Raw genomic sequence first — 18,856 nt, forward strand, 5'->3', positions numbered from 1 at the left:
ATGGTCTTTCACATGACAATACAGTTAAAACAGCACTGTACAGAGCAGATCATGTGACAACCCAGTGGCACTTGGTGCAAGGTGCTATATACAATTGGTGATAGTGAAGGTGCAAGTGCTAAAGTGAACAGCGTGATCGACGCATGAACTAAAGTATATACATCAAATAATGGCTCCACAGAAACAAGTTGCAATCACTTAAAACAGGATTGTGAAAATTGAACAGGAGCAAAAAGCGTGATATGCGTCGTATGATTCAAGCTGTAAAGTCGACGGCGTTTCGATCCCCATTAGTCGGGATCGTCATCAGGACAGGGTTGTCGATGGAACCAGTGCTGTGGGCAAGAGAAGGGCAATTTGAGCAGAGGACCGAAGACTGGGGCATGGAGTGGGGTGGGTAGGTGGGTGGGTGAGTGGTCAGGTATAAGTATCAGAACAGTGAAAGTCTAGATGTGGATGTGGCGTGATGGGAGTGGGGGCCGGAGCGGGGAGTAGTTGGAGTGTTTGTTAGGGGTGCCTGAGGTGAGTGAAAATTTCCAGAGATATAGTTGGACAATTGGAATAATATAAATGGCAGTTAAAGCAACAGTGTGAGGGTGACCAACTATATCTCTGGAAATTTTCACTCACCTCAGGCACCCCTAACTTTCACTGTTCTGATACTTATACCTGACCACTCACCCACCCACCTACCCACCCCACTCCATGCCCCAGTCTTCGGTCCTCCGCTCAAATTGCCCTTCTATTGCCCACAGCACTGGTTCCATCGACAACCCTGTCCTGATGATGATCCCGACTAATGGGGATCGAAACGCCGTCGACTTTACAGCTTGAATCATACGACGCATATCACGCTTTGTGCTCCTGTTCAATTTTCACAATCTTGTTTTAAGTGATTGCAACTTGTTTCTGTGGAGCCATTATTTGATGTATATACTTTAGTTCATGCGTCGATCACGCTGTTCACTTTAGCACTTGCACCTTCACTATCACCAATTGTATATAGCACCTTGCACCAATGTGCCACTGGGTTGTCACATGATCTGCTCTGTACAGTGCTGTTTTAACTGTATTGTCATGTGAAAGACCATCTCCTTTGCTTCTTGGTGAATAATACTGCCTTTTCTCTAAAAATCAAGTGACTCCTTGTTTTCTTCCTTTTTGTAATGCATATTGCATACATTATCGAAACTGTCTTTACATGATACCTGTTGATGTAATTAGGAGCAGGGCTTTAAACACGTAAGCTAATAATCTGTGCTTAGCATAGTGTGCCGCCCAACTGGTATTTTGCTGCTATTGCCATTGCATCCAAACACCTAAAACAAGCCAGGGAGGACTATCAGGCCCGGACTGGCCGTAGCGGGCACCGGGCAATCCCCTGGTGCGCCGCACGGGTGGGGGCCGGTTTTGTTACAGGGCTGTTTTTGCTGCAAAATCGTCCTGGAACAAAATCGGCCGAAAACCGGCCCTGGCAAAGAGCTCGGAGGCACCACCAATCCTGGGGGTGGGCGGGGGGCTCAGCGGGGGACCGGCCGAGCTCTTTGCCAGGGCCGGTTTTGGTTCCTAGTCCGACCCTGAGGACTATCGGCTTTGTCGATGGTTGCTAGTTGCATAAGATAAATAAGCAACAACTATAGATTTGTTGTATATATGTTGAAAATGCTTCCATTCTAAAATAATAAGACTGAAAGTATTATAAGAAGTCTCTTTGAAGTTACATTAAAGGCAGTGAAGGGTGGTACTGCTGCAGAATTAAGATTTGTTTGATCCTGATGGTGAGGGAATTAATAGAGCGGCCGACAGGAACCCGCCTCAGCACCTGCTTTTTACAACTTTCAGAGCTGAGCACCAGCAGGACCCAGGCCCATTTAAAGCCCAGTTAAAATCTACATCACCTCTCTCTCAACAATTAGAGCCCCATAATGACTGCCTCAGAATATTCAATATAGGCTGCAAACCTGTTACTAGCCGCACATATCTTATTTCTCTCAGAGCTATTGACTGTTCAGAAAATCTACACACCCAAGTGGAAATTTAAGCAACAAATGGGAAATGGCTGGTAAATCATTTCCGAAATTACACATTCATCTGATAATTTTCTATTTCTACGTGGACCCAAAGGGTTTAGAATACTAGCTTAATCAGCAACCCCAGAGATAATGTTCCCGCAATAATATTAGCTGCGCTGCAGCAGATGTATGGGCCTGGGTCCCTCTTTATGGACAGCTTAACCAAAGTTCCAAGGACCTACCAGGTAAATAAGGTATAGAAAATGTGAAGCACTAGTCCTTATTTAAAGCGGACCTTATATTTCTATATTATGAACAATATTACTTTAAACTGCGCAAAACATATTAGAGAGTTTCTCACAAGTATAAATGCAGCAGCCTTGATCCCTGATTGATTTTAATGTTAACAGATTTAATAATCCCCTGTAATTGAGCCAAAAACGAAGACAGGAAATTATTTATTAGGCTGAACAGAACAGAGAAAACAGACTATTGGCGGCACGTTTAAAAACTTATAGGCTTGAGGAACATAAGATCCTGACCCCTTTGCAGGCTGGTTTCAGGGAGAAAACATCAACAATAGACCAGATTTTCAGGCTCCAGCTTCTCTTTTGGAAAACAGTTCATCTGGAGTAGGGCAGCCTGTACCTGGTCTTTGCTGACCTGAAGAGTGCATTCGACCTGGTACCAAGAGACGCTTTATGGAGGGTTCTAAGGGCCCGATGTAGGTAATCCCCGATTACTGATTCGTAAATACCGAATCCTACCGATTCGGTATTTAACCCCTTTGGTGCTCCTGACAAGCTCAGCTCGTCATGAGGCACAGTGCTCGTGTGTTCATGACGAGCTGAGCTCGTCATGACCACACCCATTATCATTATGGCCCAGCAAAGCAGAGGAATATCCTGCGCAGCCAAGGTGTTAAGAACAGGCAAATGGGATGTAGGTAATGTTACCGAAAAAATTACCGAATCGGTTAGTTTTGGTAATTACCGAATCGGTATTTACAGATTCTGTAATTGCCATTCATTCGTATGGGCCTGGAGGCCCATAGGAATGAATGGCAATTACTGAATCGGTAAATACCGATTCGGTAATTGGGGGAAACATTGAAGGGTGTCAGGGTGTCACTTTGACACCCTGTTGCACCCCTCAATTGTGTATGGGTGCATATGTTGCAGACTTACATGCCCTAAGGGCATGTAGGTCTGCAACATGGCACTGTTGGAAAAGCAAAAAAAATGCTTTTTCAAGGGTTTTCATTATTTACCACCAACTTCTAGTTGGTGGTATATAACGAATCCTTTACTGAGGAATGCACTAACTTGAGTGCTTCCTACATCCAGGATTCGGTATTTTACCGAATCAGTATTTTAAGAATTCAGTATTTTACTGAATCCTTAAATTACAGATTCGGTATAATACCGAATCTTTAAAAAATGCCACCTACATCTGGAAAGCCCAATACAGGTCGGTAACGGCCGAAATTCAGTAATTTCGGCCATTACCGACCGGTATTTGGCTACCCACATCAGGCCCTAAGTGAGCTGGGGCTTTCCCCTTACCTTCTAGACATATTGAGAAGGTTACATAACAGAACTTAAGCCCAAATGACGCAGCCCATCCCTGTACACAGGGGAGTTAGACAGGGATGTGTGCTTTCTCCTACTCTGTTCTGCAATTAGATCAATGGTCGGATAGGTTGTATGGCATTAAAAAGTGGGATTTTACCACATGTGCCATTACAACGCTGTTTTTACAACGTAAGTCGTTACAACGACTTGCGCTGTAAGCGCTGGATAGTGGAATAGTTTAATTTTCTATTCCAACTCCAGCCCACGTTACAGTAGGGAAGGTGTGGGATCAGAAAATTAAACTATTCCCTATCCAACAGCGCCCTCCAGTGCAAGTCATTGTAACGACTTGCGTTGTAATATCAGCTTTGTAATGGTATCGTGTGGTAATGCCCGCGTTGTAGGCTGTTCCCCAGTCTGATACATGCGCTGAGAGTTTGTAAGGATATAGGCGCTCCTAAAATCGAGCAAAAGCATGTTCCTGCCATGATGTTTGCAGACGATACCCTTCTCCTTTCTCATTCTCCAAAGAATCTTAGATGGGTTTTGTGAGTTTTGTAGGATCAGGAGATCAGCATACAAAAAAACAAATTCATGATCTTCAACCCTAGCAAATCTACACAGCTCAACCCGTGCATGAATGGCACTCCTCTGGAACAGGTCTCTGTATTTGACTATTTGGTCTAACTCTTACCGAAAACATGAGCTGGGGGTCCCAAATCAGCAAATTCAATCTCAAACTGACACAAACTACAGGCGGCGTGGCCAAGTTCTTCAGGAAGTCCTTCCACAAACCTGTGAGTCCAGTCGTGGAGACCTATAAAACCCAGGTTACAAGCGCTGCCCTATATGGGGCTGAACTTTGGGGGCACTTTAACCATAGACTCATGGCCACTACTAAGAACAAATTCCTCAGACAATTAGTCGGACTACCGATTAGCTCCCCTTTGGTTTCACTGCGCATGGACCTTGGGATGAGATCCATAGCTGAGGAAATTGGCTGCAGGCCACTACTCTTTTGGTGGCACCTCTGGCTACCACCGGAACTGGTGGAGTACAGATCAGAGCTACTGGAAATCCTGAGACTCCCTGGCTCAGGAAAGTTGCCTTGGCTTCTATTTATCAGGGAAGGCCTTTATGCAATAGGGCTAAAAGATCTATGGGGCAAACCTGACATAGCATGCTTGAGAACATCACGTAAACTTTTAAATTCTAGCTATTGGGGTGGAATAACCACAAAACTCCACACAGGACCCACCCACTGATCTCTTACATCACACTTTTTGGACGTGAAAGACACTTGCAAGTTGGAGGCATGCCTTGACGAAATCCGCCAGGCATTAGGCATGAAACTTTATGTGCAGTTTTGTGACAGCTGTCTTCCCTTGCGCGCTCTTACGTGCAAATGGTTGTGTAACAATCCTAGTGGGTGCCCAGCCTGCAACATGTGCGCTGAGTCTGAACTCCATGTGTTCTTTTTTTGCCCGGGTCATCGCTCAATTAGAACAAGATGGTTGGTACAGTTATGTAAAAACCTAGGCACAACCCATTGCATGGAAGCATCTAGGGCCCGATGTAGGTGGCAAATACCGGTCGGAAACGGCCGAATTCGGCCGTTTCCGACCGGTTTTTGGCATCTTGAGATGTAGGGGGCCAGATTTTACAGATTCTGTAAATTTACCGAATCGGTAAATTTACAGAATCTGTAAAATACCGAATTGGTGTTTTTACCGATTCGGTAATTCCCAGATGTAGGTGGGACTCTTCTGAGTCCCAAAGGCCCTACAAATTCGGTATTTTACCACCCAATCCAATTGGGTGTTAAAATACCGAATTCAGGTGTGCATGCACATGTGTGCATGCACACCTAGCCATGTGACAGACAGACATGCCCTTAGGGCATGTCTGTGTGCCACATTGCGCACATGCCTATTTTTGGGGTGCCAGAGGGTGTCAAAGTGACACCCCCTGCACCCTTGTGAAATTCGGTATTTACCGATTCGGTAAATACCGAATCGGTAATGCCCATTTATTCCTAGGGGCTTCAAAGCTCATAGGAATGAATGGGCATTACCGATTCGGTATTTACCGAATCGGTAAATACCAAATTCTTCCGATTCGGTATTCCAGCACATCTGGAATACCTACATACCCACCCCATAGATTTACCGATTTTTAATTACCGAATCGGTAAAATTCGGTAATTAAAAATCGGTAAATCTATTCTACCTACATCTAGCCCTAAGACTTTTAAAATATAATATTGATTCCCATATAGTTTATGCGGTCTCACGTTTTTTAAATTCCATGTGGTGGGTCAGGAGGAACTTCCTCAAAATGCAAAAATTGAAATGTTGCATTTTAGGACTACATGTTGCGTATGGTGAACTTTTTTCAGCTAGGTGATTATATGGCTAATGCGTATGTTTTAGTCATGTCTGTGAAATACTGATCTTCCTCTTAGACTGACACCCTTCTAACATCCTCCTGATCTACTTAATATCCAAACTGGCATTCTTAGGCAATTTCTTGGGGAATGTGGTTGTCCGAGATGTTCATTATGATCTATTACTCAATAACATCCTCGATGACTGCCAATTAATCTTCGAACCAATGTAAAGCACTTAAACTGAGCTCCACTCCTGCTTAACCAAATATGCTTTAAAAAACATGCGATACCTACAAATGTTTGCTTTGAATGAATGTGAATGGAAAAATGTGGGTCTGTTTCCCCGTCACAGGCCTCAATCTGTGCAATCACAGGCATTTGCACAAGGTTGCAAAATTCCTCCTGTAAAATAAATTTCATTAGGCAGGAGGTTTTGCAACCTCTTCCTAATCCACATTTGGCAATGTGACAATTAGTGCATGAGTCACTTTGCAAAGTAAGCCTAGGTTGCAAACCAGTTGGAGTGCAATTTGCATCTGCTTGTTTGGTATCCAGGCTTTGTACATACGGCCTTAAGATGCCATTCTTGACTGAAATCAGGGTTAATGTTAATAAGTTAAAAAAACAGAAATTTAGAAATCCTTATAGTATAACTTGACATATTCTCAAACAGATGGAATAGTTGCGCACAAGCAGAATTCCTTGTGGTTGACTTTGATACACTTGCAAAAACAACAAGTGATGGACCGAATGTGGATCAATGTCACACATTCCCCCAGTCAAAAGATCTGGGCCCAAATCCATCGGTTTTTTTGCACTCCACACCACCCTGGGTTAGACAATGGCGATATGCAAATCAGCTCTGACCCTGTTGCCCCATGGGAACAGTCCAGTCCGAACTACAAAAGCCATGTCCTTCCCAGAACGAAATCAAGCATCCGAGGACCGGACCGGTTTCGAGGTAACACCTCTCATCAGCCCGGCTATCTTGACTCCAAGTGGTGTGGAGTGCCTGGGACCCACGTCTGGGCATCCCCAGCGCACTTAGGGCGGCAATTGCAAAAACAACAAGTGATGGACCGAATGTGGATCAATGTCACACATTCCCCCAGTCAAAAGATCTGGGCCCAAATCCATCGTTTTTTTGCACTCCACACCACCCTGGGTTAGACAATGGCGATATGCAAATCAGCTCTGACCCTGTTGCCCCATGGGAACAGTCCAGTCCGAACTACAAAAGCCATGTCCTTCCCAGAACGGAATCAAGCATCCGAGGACCGGACCGGTTTCGAGGTAACACCTCTCATCAGCCCGGCTAGCTTGACTCCAAGTGGTGAGGAGTGCCTGGGACCCACGTCTGGGCATGCCCAGCGCACTTAGGGCGGCAATTGCAAAAACAACAAGTGATGGACCAAATGTGGATCAATGTCACACATTCCCCCAGTCAAAAGATCTGGGCCCAAATCCATCGTTTTTTTGCACTCCACACCACCCTGGGTTAGACAATGGCGATATGCAAATCAGCTCTGACCCTGTTGCCCCATGGGAACAGTCCAGTCCGAACTACAAAAGCCATGTCCTTCCCAGAACGGAATCAAGCATCCGAGGACCGGACCGGTTTCGAGGTAACACCTCTCATCAGCCCGGCTAGCTTGACTCCAAGTGGTGTGGAGTGCCTGGGACCCACGTCTGGGCATCCCCAGCGCACTTAGGGCGGCAATTGCAAAAACAACAACTGATGGACCGAATGTGGATCAATGTCACACATTCCCCCAGTCAAAAGATCTGGGCCCAAATCCATCGTTTTTTTGCACTCCACACCACCCTGGGTTAGACAATGGCGATATGCAAATCAGCTCTGACCCTGTTGCCCCATGGGAACAGTCCAGTCCGAACTACAAAAGCCATGTCCTTCCCAGAACGGAATCAAGCATCCGAGGACCGGACCGGTTTCGAGGTAACACCTCTCATCAGCCCGGCTAGCTTGACTCCAAGTGGTGTGGAGTGCCTGGGACCCACGTCTGGGCATCCCCAGCGCACTTAGGGCGGCAATTGCAAAAACAACAAGTGATGGACCGAATGTGGATCATTGTCACACATTCCTCCAGTCAAAAGATCTGGGCCCAAATCCATAGTTTTGTTGCACTCCACACCACCCTGGGTTAGACAATGGCGATATGCAAATCAGCTCTGACCCTGTTGCCCCATGGTAACAGTCCAGTCCGAACTACAAAAGCCATGTCCTTCCCAGAACGGAATCAAGCATCCGAGGACCGGACCGGTTTCGAGGTAACACCTCTCATCAGCCCGGCTAGCTTGACTCCAAGTGGTGTGGAGTGCCTGGGACCCACGTCTGGGCATCCCCAGCGCACTTAGGGCGGCAATTGCAAAAACAACAAGTGATGGACCGAATGTGGATCAATGTCACACATTCCCCCAGTCAAAAGATCTGGGCCCAAATCCATCGTTTTTTTGCACTCCACACCACCCTGGGTTAGACAATGGCGATATGCAAATCAGCTCTGACCCTGTTGCCCCATGGGAACAGTCCAGTCCGAACTACAAAAGCCATGTCCTTCCCAGAACGGAATCAAGCATCCGAGGACCAGACCGGTTTCAAGGTAACACCTCTCATCAGCCCGGCTAGCTTGACTCCAAGTGGTGTGGAGTGCCTGGGACCCACGTCTGGGCATCCCCAGCGCACTTAGGGCGGCAATTGCAAAAACAACAAGTGATGGACCGAATGTGGATCAATGTCACACATTCCCCCAGTCAAAAGATCTGGGCCCAAATCCATCGTTTTTTTGCACTCCACACCACCCTGGGTTAGACAATGGCGATATGCAAATCAGCTCTGACCCTGTTGCCCCATGGGAACAGTCCAGTCCGAACTACAAAAGCTATGTCCTTCCCAGAACGGAATCAAGCTTCCGAGGACCGGACCGGTTTCGAGGTAACACCTCTCATCAGCCCGGCTAGCTTGACTCCAAGTGGTGTGGAGTGCCTGGGACCCACGTCTGGGCATCCCCAGCGCACTTAGGGCGGCAATTGCAAAAACAACAAGTGATGGACCGAATGTGGATCAATGTCACACATTCCCCCAGTCAAAAGATCTGGGCCCAAATCCATCGTTTTTTTGCACTCCACACCACCCTGGGTTAGACAATGGCGATATGCAAATCAGCTCTGACCCTGTTGCCCCATGGGAACAGTCCAGTCCGAACTACAAAAGCCATGTCCTTCCCAGAACGGAATCAAGCATCCGAGGACCGGACCGGTTTCGAGGTAACACCTCTCATCAGCCCGGCTAGCTTGACTCCAAGTGGTGTGGAGTGCCTGGGACCCACGTCTGGGCATCCCCAGCGCACTTAGGGCGGCAATTGCAAAAACAACAAGTGATGGACCGAATGTGGATCAATGTCACACATTCCCCCAGTCAAAAGATCTGGGCCCAAATCCATCGTTTTTTTGCACTCCACACCACCCTGGGTTAGACAATGGCGATATGCAAATCAGCTCTGACCCTGTTGCCCCATGGGAACAGTCCAGTCCGAACTACAAAAGCCATGTGCTTCCCAGAACGGAATCAAGCATCCGAGGACCGGACCGGTTTCGAGGTAACACCTCTCATCAGCCCGGCTAGCTTGACTCCAAGTGGTGTGGAGTGCCTGGGACCCACGTCTGGGCATCCCCAGCGCACTTAGGGCGGCAATTGCAAAAACAACAAGTGGTGTGGAGTGCAAAAAAACGATGGATTTGGGCCCAGATCTTTGGACTGGGGTGAGTGTGTGACATTGATCCACATTCGGTCCATCACCTGTTGTGTTTGCATATTCCGCCCTAAGTGCGCTGGGGATGCCCAGACGTGGGTCCCAGGCACTCCACACCACTGGAGTCAAGCTAGCCGGGATGATGAGAGGTGTTACCTCGAAACCGGTCCGGTCCTCGGATGCTTGATTCCGTTCTGGGAAGGACATGGCTTTTGTAGTTCGGACTGGACTGTTCCCATGGGGCACAGGGTCAGAGCTGATTTGCATATCGCCATTGTCTAACCCAGGGTGGTGTGGAGTGCAAAAAAACGATGGATTTGGGCCCAGATCTTTGGACTGGGGTGAGTGTGTGACATTGATCCACATTCGGTCCATCACCTGTTGTGTTTGCATATTCCGCCCTAAGTGCGCTGGGGATGCCCAGACGTGGGTCCCAGGCACTCCACACCAATGGAGTCAAGCTAGCCGGGCTGATGAGAGGTGTTACCTCGAAACCGGTCCGGTCCTCGGATGCTTGATTCCGTTCTGGGAAGGACATGGCTTTTGTAGTTCGGACTGGACTGTTCCCATGGGGCACAGGGTCAGAGCTGATTTGCATATCGCCATTGTCTAACCCAGGGTGGTGTGGAGTGCAAAAAAACGATGGATTTGGGCCCAGATCTTTGGACTGGGGTGAGTGTGTGACATTGATCCACATTCGGTCCATCACCTGTTGTGTTTGCATATTCCGCCCTAAGTGCGCTGGGGATGCCCAGACGTGGGTCCCAGGCACTCCACACCACTGGAGTCAAGCTAGCCGGGCTGATGAGAGGTGTTACCTCGAAACCGGTCCGGTCCTCAAATGCTTGATTCCGTTCTGGGAAGGACATGGCTTTTGTAGTTTGGACTGGACTGTTCCCATGGGGCACAGGGTCAGAGCTGATTTGCATATTGCCATTGTCTAACCCAGGGTGGTGTGGAGTGCAAAAAAACGATGGATTTGGGCCCAGATCTTTGGACTGGGGTGAGTGTGTGACATTGATCCACATTCGGTCCATCACCTGTTGTGTTTGCATGACTTTGATACACAGCTTTTTTTCCAAGCACATAAAAATGCTGGCTTGTTTCTGCAAAATGAACCAGGAAACACATCTAATCCCTAACATCTTCCACATTCTAAAGATCCACGCAGATCCTTGTTTTCTCTCCCAATTTCATTAAGATAATTCTATGTTTGTACTCCATTGGGAATGTAAACCCCAAGTTCTGCTTGTGATCCAAAATGCAGCCTGCACTGTGGTGGTTGGCCTGGGACCATATGCTTAAAAACCTGCCCTGGCATGTCATAAGTAGGCCTGGGCAGAGTTCACAGAGTTCCAAAGTGACAGAAAAACTCCGCCAAGCTACTAGGACTTCAGCGAGCGGTGAAGTGTGTTACCTAGCGCCATTCGCTCTGATTGTTAGTGCCAGGTGTTTGTCCGTCACTGTAAAATCAGCGCAAACAGCATCACGCACAGTGCAAGAGGATGCTGCTTCTCTCTGCTGCTTGAGTACAAGTTCTATTCGAGCTGCAGCTTCCTCAATGCAAAAGGAAGGTTTCTCAATATGAGCGATAGACACCATCCGCGACAGCCTGCATTGAGAAATCTCGCTGAGAAGTGGTCCAGTGTTGGATTTTCCTCGCTTGCGAACGCCAACTTACCGTTGATGAGCGCGAACGAGGAAAAAACTCTGCGAACTCTGTGGATCGCGGAGTGCAAAAAACTCTGCAAACGAAGCAGAGTTCACAGCCCCAGCCTATGAGTAATATGCTCCTAAAGCCAGCTACATAAAACACTAATTGCTGAAACCATCAAATGGGCCTAACAAACTCAGTGATTTAATGCCACTGGTAATCTGCCCTGCTTCTGAAGCCATTTTGTTTTGAGTGGTCACACTTCAAATTTTGATCTCTCTTCCCACGCAAACATGAGGCACGGCAAATCTGTCACTCAGAAATTGAGTGAAAAAATATCACTTCTTATTCACCTTCAGCGAATAGCCAACCAGTGAACACCCCAGCCACAGAAAGCAAAAGCACACAGATAAAGCACTGTTGAATCATTAAACAGCCCCACACACGGCACTTACCTCAATTGACCTCGGTATGGATTCCAACATACTCCCTCCCTTAATAAATGTTCAAATTATACTTGAATTGGGATTAAGCATGGGCGAATTTTGCGAATCTCGCGTTCGCGAATTTTGCGGATTTGCGAACTCGCAATCCGCAAAATCCGCGAATTCTCGCGAATTTGCGGATTTTTTTTTTGTGTTCGCGTGGGTTTCTGCCAGTTCGCGAGGGTTTTGTACAATTTCGCAAACGCGATCTTACCTGTCGGGTCGCAAGTTTTGCGAACTTGTTGTTTCTACATGTCCAGCCTGTTTGGGACACTCTTCTTCATCACTGCCACCCTCTGTCACCACTGCCACTCTCTGACTACTCATGCCACCCTCTGGCCCACCCATGCCACCCTCTGTTTCATCACAGCACCCTCTGGTTGTCCAGTGTACATTATTGTGGCAAAGCAAAGCATACCTTCCCTGCCTCAAGTGACCTGAATTAATTTGGGGCTGATTAATGTGTCACAGAATATTTTTTTAGCTGGCACCTGCTTCCTTAGTGCTTCCTGATTAGTGATCTTTTGCACTTGCTAAGTGCTTTCATTGTTGCAAAATTAGTTACAACACCTGCCCTGCCCCAACTGACAATAATGAATTAGGGGCTGATTAATGTGTCACTGGATTTGAACTTCCAGCCTGGCTCCAGCTTGTCTCCCTTAGCTGTAATTCAGGACCTTTGTGGCATATGTGTAACTATTCTGAGGGTCAGAGCAGGGTCACATAATAGTTGCAAGTAGGCAACTGAACTCTGGAGGGGCCCCTCAGGAAGCACTACAGGAAATGGCTACTAATGATGAGCTTGAACTTTTGAACCTGGTAAGTAGTTTCAGTTTTGCTAAGATTGTATTTCTGCAATTTAGCGCTTATTCGCGGGGCGCGAAGTTGAACTGGGAAGCCGCGAACTCACGCGAGCAAGCCATAAAATCCGCTGCTCGCGGATTTGCGGATTTTGCGGGAAATTCGCGAATCTCGCGGATTGCGAATTTACCAAAAATCCGCAAAATCCGCGAGCGGAACGGATTTTCTGCCCATACTTAATTGGGATCTTGTATACTGAAAATGCAAATTATAATATGCCTTTATTTGCATATTCAGGAAAATATGTTACAGCACCGTGACTCACATGGTAATAGTATAGAATAAGTGGAAGATATAAGAATTACACCTCTAATAGTGAATCCGTCAGTTCTTCTTTAGAAAAGGGGCACACAGTTGTTTGATTTGTAATTTTCTTTCTTTCCAGGTCTCAAACCTTTATCTCTATGATAGCGTCCTGATGTTAGCCAATGCTTTTCATCGGAAGCTGGAAGACAGGAAGTGGCACAGTATGGCAAGTCTCAATTGCATGCGGAAGTCTACAAAACCTTGGAATGGAGGAAAGTCCATGTTAGAAACAATTAAGAAGGTACACGTCTTTTGATACTTACTAGTCCATACATTTTTCCAAAACAGCATATTGGTGTGGAAGGCAAAAGAAAGTGAACTTTGTGTAACTGCTCAGTAATGCTTCTCAGACTACACCCTTCTTGGTTGAAATAGTTCAAGTTAATCTAAGTTTACTTTTCTTTTTATTTTGAGAAATATATATCTGAACTTAGTATTGAAGCAAGCAATCTATGTAAAATCATGTTTTGTTACTTGTGTTATTCAATCTAGCCAGCTGTCCTTGTAGGGAATGGCAGGTCAAAAATCAGTGTCCGAGGACTCCTTACACCTAACAGCTACCATTTGCAAATAAAACATGTGCTACCCTGAGCCATGCAAGCACACATTTGCTTATGTATTTGTTTGTTTATTTATTTGTATTCCTTCATTAGGCAAGTTAATGGTTATACCGTTATTGCATTGATTGATAGCTGTGCAAGTGGACCACAGAGTGTTTGCAGTAATAGAGGTTTAACTGCTTTTCACACACTTTGCGGAGGACTTCGTCCTGATTGCAGGGGGGCTATGGTTGCATATCTTAGGTGTGGTCCTTGATAAATATTGTGAAGAGTTTTGTGGTGTAGGTTGTCTGAGCTATGGTGGTATCTGGTTCCTCTAAGGGTCTGATTATGTGTTTAGGTGTTCTTTATCGTACCTGATAAATAAGGATTTCAAGGGATATGTTATTTACTTGGTGCAATACAAAAACACCTATTATGAGTTGGTGGGGAATAACATGTAGATTTTATGGTTTGACGCATCAAAGTGTGCAGGATCGGGAAGATACTGTATGCTTTTCCCCCGTTAAATTTCCATGTTTGACACACCAAAATGTAACAAAGTTTGAGGTATTATTGGATGCGTTACATGCCTACCAACTCGTAATACCAACCTGTGCATAATCTGGTGGTCAGAATATAACGACTAACTCATAAAAACGGGCCAAAATGTTATACGTTTGTTAGCTAGATATTTTGGTGTTCTGAAGTGTAAGCTTCTATGAACAATGAATACCATTATAAATTCATTCCTTGTTTCCATGAGGAGCCATTTGGTGATGATCCGAATAAGGGTGATGTGGGTATATATTGAAATGAATTTGTACTTGTAAAGCGCACTTATACCCCAACCGGGGTTTCCTGGCGCTGTACGCATACCTCTGTGGAACCCTTCCTGGCTTTTCCCTGTGAAATGTCCACTCCTGGGCACCTCCAAGGTGAAGCCAGACATGCCTGCACTGTTGGGGCCATTGTGGAGATTAAGCAAGCTATTGCCCAGAGTTGCAGAGTGGGACCCATGATTAGAATAGGCACCGAGGCGAGAATGATCAGGTCCAAGGAAATTGAGCCCAAGACCCGCCGAGGCGGGAATTGAACTGTGGTCCCAGACCAGACCTCTGCATCAGGGTCTGCCACTCTAACCATTGAGCCACACTTCTCCACTCGATATTCTGGATCCGGATAATAACCTTACAGCTGTGGATAGAACAGCCTTCCCAGGGGCAGATGTAAGTTGCGAATGACAATCAGTTTTGTCTTCTGATGGAGAGCACTAAGATTGAATGAGTGGTTTAAAATCTTCAGCAGGGCTCACAGGTTTTATCCTCTAGCGAGTTCGACCTATTACATAGCATACTGTCTCTTATTTCACCAGGTATAAAAATTGCGAATTCACAGTCATAGTGTGCATATTCAGACTAGGTAAACCCATGAATTGACTGGTAGTTACCATCCATATGCTTTATTTAAAAACACAGCCTACTTTGGCAGTATCTTCATAAAAATACTCTATTAACATCCAAAAAGAAGCTGCCGCGGCTCAGAATATAAAAGCTGACACGCTTGTTATAGCATTTGTAGAGGAAGCAGAGATGAACAGGCAGCCAATAATTGGAATATGTAATTGGAATGATGCCCAAAGCAGTCCTACAAATTTGAAAAATATAGAAAGGCATTTCAAAACTTTCAACCCACAATCTTTATCTAAGAACATAATTTCAAACATATTTGCTGGCAAGCAAAATTAGTCCACACCACTTTCCTGATATAGAAAGGCTCCACAAAGCATTAATAAATATCAATATATTCTCACATGGTAATAAATCTTGTGAAGGGTTAGCATTTTTACAGCCTCAATAAACACAATCCTAAATGACCGCCTATGTGTGTCAAATATGGTGAATTTGGCGTGTGTTCCTGTCAAATTTGTTTTCACTGTATTTTAATTTTCACATGGTATTGGCAGGGCCACATAAACTTATTTGTGAAAGCAACATTTTAAGTTTACCAGTGGTACAACATGTGGTGTTATTTGCATTTTTCAGCAGGAAAGTGTGCAGTGTTTAGTCTTGGTGCCACAGTGCCCAGTATGCTACTTTTTGCATATTTGCGACTGGTGTTTTACAATTTGCACTATAAATTCAAATATCATTGAAAAATTAAAAAAACAACATGAAAATATTGTTTAAGTGACTTGGTAAATTCCATCAACACAATTAAATTGTGTTGACACAATAGGGCTAATTCACAAAAGCATTGATGAATACGGCAAGTAGTACCTCAAGAGTACTTTTTACATACTCTTACAATTCATTGTTACTCAGCCCTAAAGCGTTTTCATGTTCAAACCAACAAATAAGCACTACAGAGATACAGAGACACCCAGCAGCACACAGTCATATCCAATCAAACACAGGCTGTATGAATAATAATCTATTTTTTTTTAAATATTTTTATTTTCATCTTAACAAAACAGTTAGGACAGCTTCATTAAAATTGTTTCCATCATGATACATCATACACATATAAATCACCGGTTACATATTAGTCATAATTAATCCAAGGCTTTGCAGGAAGAAAACATAATTGGTAATACAATATATCACATCATGACTACATTTAGGCGAGGGTTCTACAGGCAATCAATGTAAGTCCTCGCCCTCCCCAGTGGCTCGTGGTGGATCACAGATACAACCTCTGAACCTGTTCCAGACCCCCCATATTCCCTCCCATTTACTTGGGCAGCCACGATAGACGAAAACAGCCCTCTCTGCTACCATCGCCTCATCTATATCCTTACAGCGGGGACGACTCCTGTAGGACAGTGCCCCGCGGTATAACCGAGTGCAGCGCATGTGTGATCTGCAGATACCTAAACCTCTCCGTCTGGGACATGTCATATTGAGTTTGCAGGTGACCGAAGTCGACTATGTCACCCTTCCTCCATAAGTCCCCTATCACGATATACCAACGGAGTCCCAAGCCTGGAACCCCTTACTGTTTCGAAGGAAGCCTAGTTGCCAGGAGTCCCACAGTGGTGTCATTTGTGTGATAACATCCTTGCACTTAAGGCGTCTATTGGCCTTGTACCATAACTGTACTGTGTGGTGGGTCGGACCCACTAGGTCCAACGGAGGGCGGCGGGAGTAAAGATTACGGAGTAGACCCCTACCTTCAAGAGAGTGCCTATTAGCAAAGTACGCCGGCTCAGTCTGTGGGGCATGTGACCAGAAATTGATCAGTTTAAGGTGAGCCGCCCAGTAGTAGAGTTCAATATTATGGAGCGCTATCCCCCATCATACCAACCTCTGGTCAGTTTATCCTGGGCGATTCGGGGCGGTCCTTCCCCCCAGAGCAGGTGAGACACCGCCGCAGCGGTTGCCTTGAAGTAAGCCGGTGGGACCAGAAACGGGGAGTTTTCAAGCACATACAAAAAGTGCGGCAGCGCCATCATCTTGTACAGTGCCGCCTATCCCAGGAATGTGAGGGGAAGAGACTGCCACACCTTAACGTCGCGCCTAAACCTGTCAAGTAATGGTCGAAGGTTCAAATCATAAAATTCGTCGGGATCTGAGGTAATAAAGACACCTAGATATTTGAATGGCGCCGTCGCGACACGTAGGGGACAGCTCTGAGGAAGCATGGGAGGTGCGCCAGACAGAATATGGAGGACGGACTTGGTCCAGTTCATCATATAACCGGACACCCTACCAAATTTCTCACAGACGTTCAATGGCTCGAGAATGGATTTCTTGGGGGACGGTGAGGTATAAAAGTATATAATCCGCATAGAGGCTAATGCGGTCCTCCCACCCGGCAGCCCAATGGAGTCCTTTAATGGAAGGCTCCCACCTGACCCATATCGCGAGAGGCTCCAAAATCAATGCAAAAAGCAGTGGGGACAGGGGGCATCCCTGCCTCGTGCCACGGCCCAGAGGGAAGTCTTGCGAGATGTGACCATTGGCAGCAACATGTGCCAATGGTTTGGTACATAGTAAGCGTATCCAGGCACAGAACTTAGGGCCAAAGCCCATATGTTGGAGCACCGCAAACAGGTATGGCCATTCGACTGTGGCGAACGCCATGGTTGCGTCCAGTGAGAGGATGACTGCCGGTTCTTCTATAAGTGCTGAGCGTGCCATAACTGCATGAAGCCGACGGAGATTAAGAGCCGTGCTTCGATGAGGCATGAAAACCAGATTGGTCCGGGCTAATCAGGGATGCAAGGTGGGGAGTCAGCCTTAAGGCAAGTAGTTTAGCGAGTATTTTGGGCTCAGCATTAATGAGGGATATCGGATGATAGGAAGCGCAGTCCGCCACCGGTTTACCCGGCTTATAGATTGCAACTATCTTTGCTAGCCGCTGATCCCTCGGTAGCTCCCCGCACTCAAGGCTATCCGATAACATACGGAGAAAGAAGGGGGCCGTCGTTTGCATCGTCCTCTTATGGAGTTCAACTGGAAGACCATTCAGACCTAGCGCCTTGCCAGATGCAAGTGCGTAGGTAGCAGCCTGCACCTCTTCAATTGTAATATCCTCCTCTAAGAGAAGCACCGCTTCTGAGGAGAGCCTTGGTATCGTAAGATCTTTAATATACTCATAGGCCTCCGAGACTGTGTAAGACGCCTGAGGGGCATATATTCTTTCGTAGTGATCCGCTAGCATATTAACTATACCAGCAGGGTCGGAGACCATGGAGCCGGCGGGGGACATCAACTGGCCAATGACTCTGGATGCCATATCCTTCTTGTCCAGCCAGGCCAGCATCTTCCCAGCCTTATCTCCCAGTTCGTATACCCTATGTCGGGTGGATTGGATCGTGGCATGAACCATCTCTCTCTGTAAGGCTAGGACTTCTGCCTGCTTAAGGCGAACCGAACGTGTAGCTCCCGGAGACGGGTGGGTCTCCTGGTACGCAACAGCCGTAGATAAATCCATCTCGAGGGTATCCAAAGTCGCCCTCTGTTCTCTCTTATGCCCTGTGATCGAGGCCATCACCTGCCCGCGCAGGACCGTCTTGTAGGCTTCCCAGAGTGTACTGGGGGAGTCCACCGAACCTTGATTTTCAAGGAAGTACTGCTTAGTGGTGCGTGTGAGGGCCGCCATGAAAGGGACTACCTGAAGGAACCCGGCGTGCAGGGGAAACATTCGTCTTCTACCCACCCGGCGAAGGGAGTATGTTAAAAGGATTGGGGAATGGTCTGAGATACCTCTCGGTCGTACTGTGACCTCCTCCAGTCCTTTTAGTGCGTCTGCAGACAACAGG

The 18,856-nt window shown here is 46.4% G+C and overlaps 1 protein-coding gene across 3 annotated transcripts in view; it reads left to right on the forward strand.

Annotated features, from left to right (window-relative positions):
- GRID1 (glutamate ionotropic receptor delta type subunit 1) overlaps positions 1 to 18,856 on the forward strand; it is a 2,431,615-nt gene that overhangs the window by 1,766,779 nt on the left and 645,980 nt on the right. For all 3 annotated transcript variants that reach the window (XM_086920133.1, XM_086920134.1, XM_086920135.1), the window contains exon 7: positions 13,131 to 13,292. In XM_086920133.1, the coding sequence (XP_086776259.1) occupies positions 13,131 to 13,292 (162 nt within the window). The remainder of the gene's footprint in view (positions 1 to 13,130; positions 13,293 to 18,856) is intronic.

This window comes from Lissotriton vulgaris, chromosome 5 (assembly GCF_964263255.1).
Source record: "Lissotriton vulgaris chromosome 5, aLisVul1.2, whole genome shotgun sequence".
Taxonomy (NCBI): Eukaryota; Metazoa; Chordata; class Amphibia; order Caudata; family Salamandridae; genus Lissotriton; species Lissotriton vulgaris.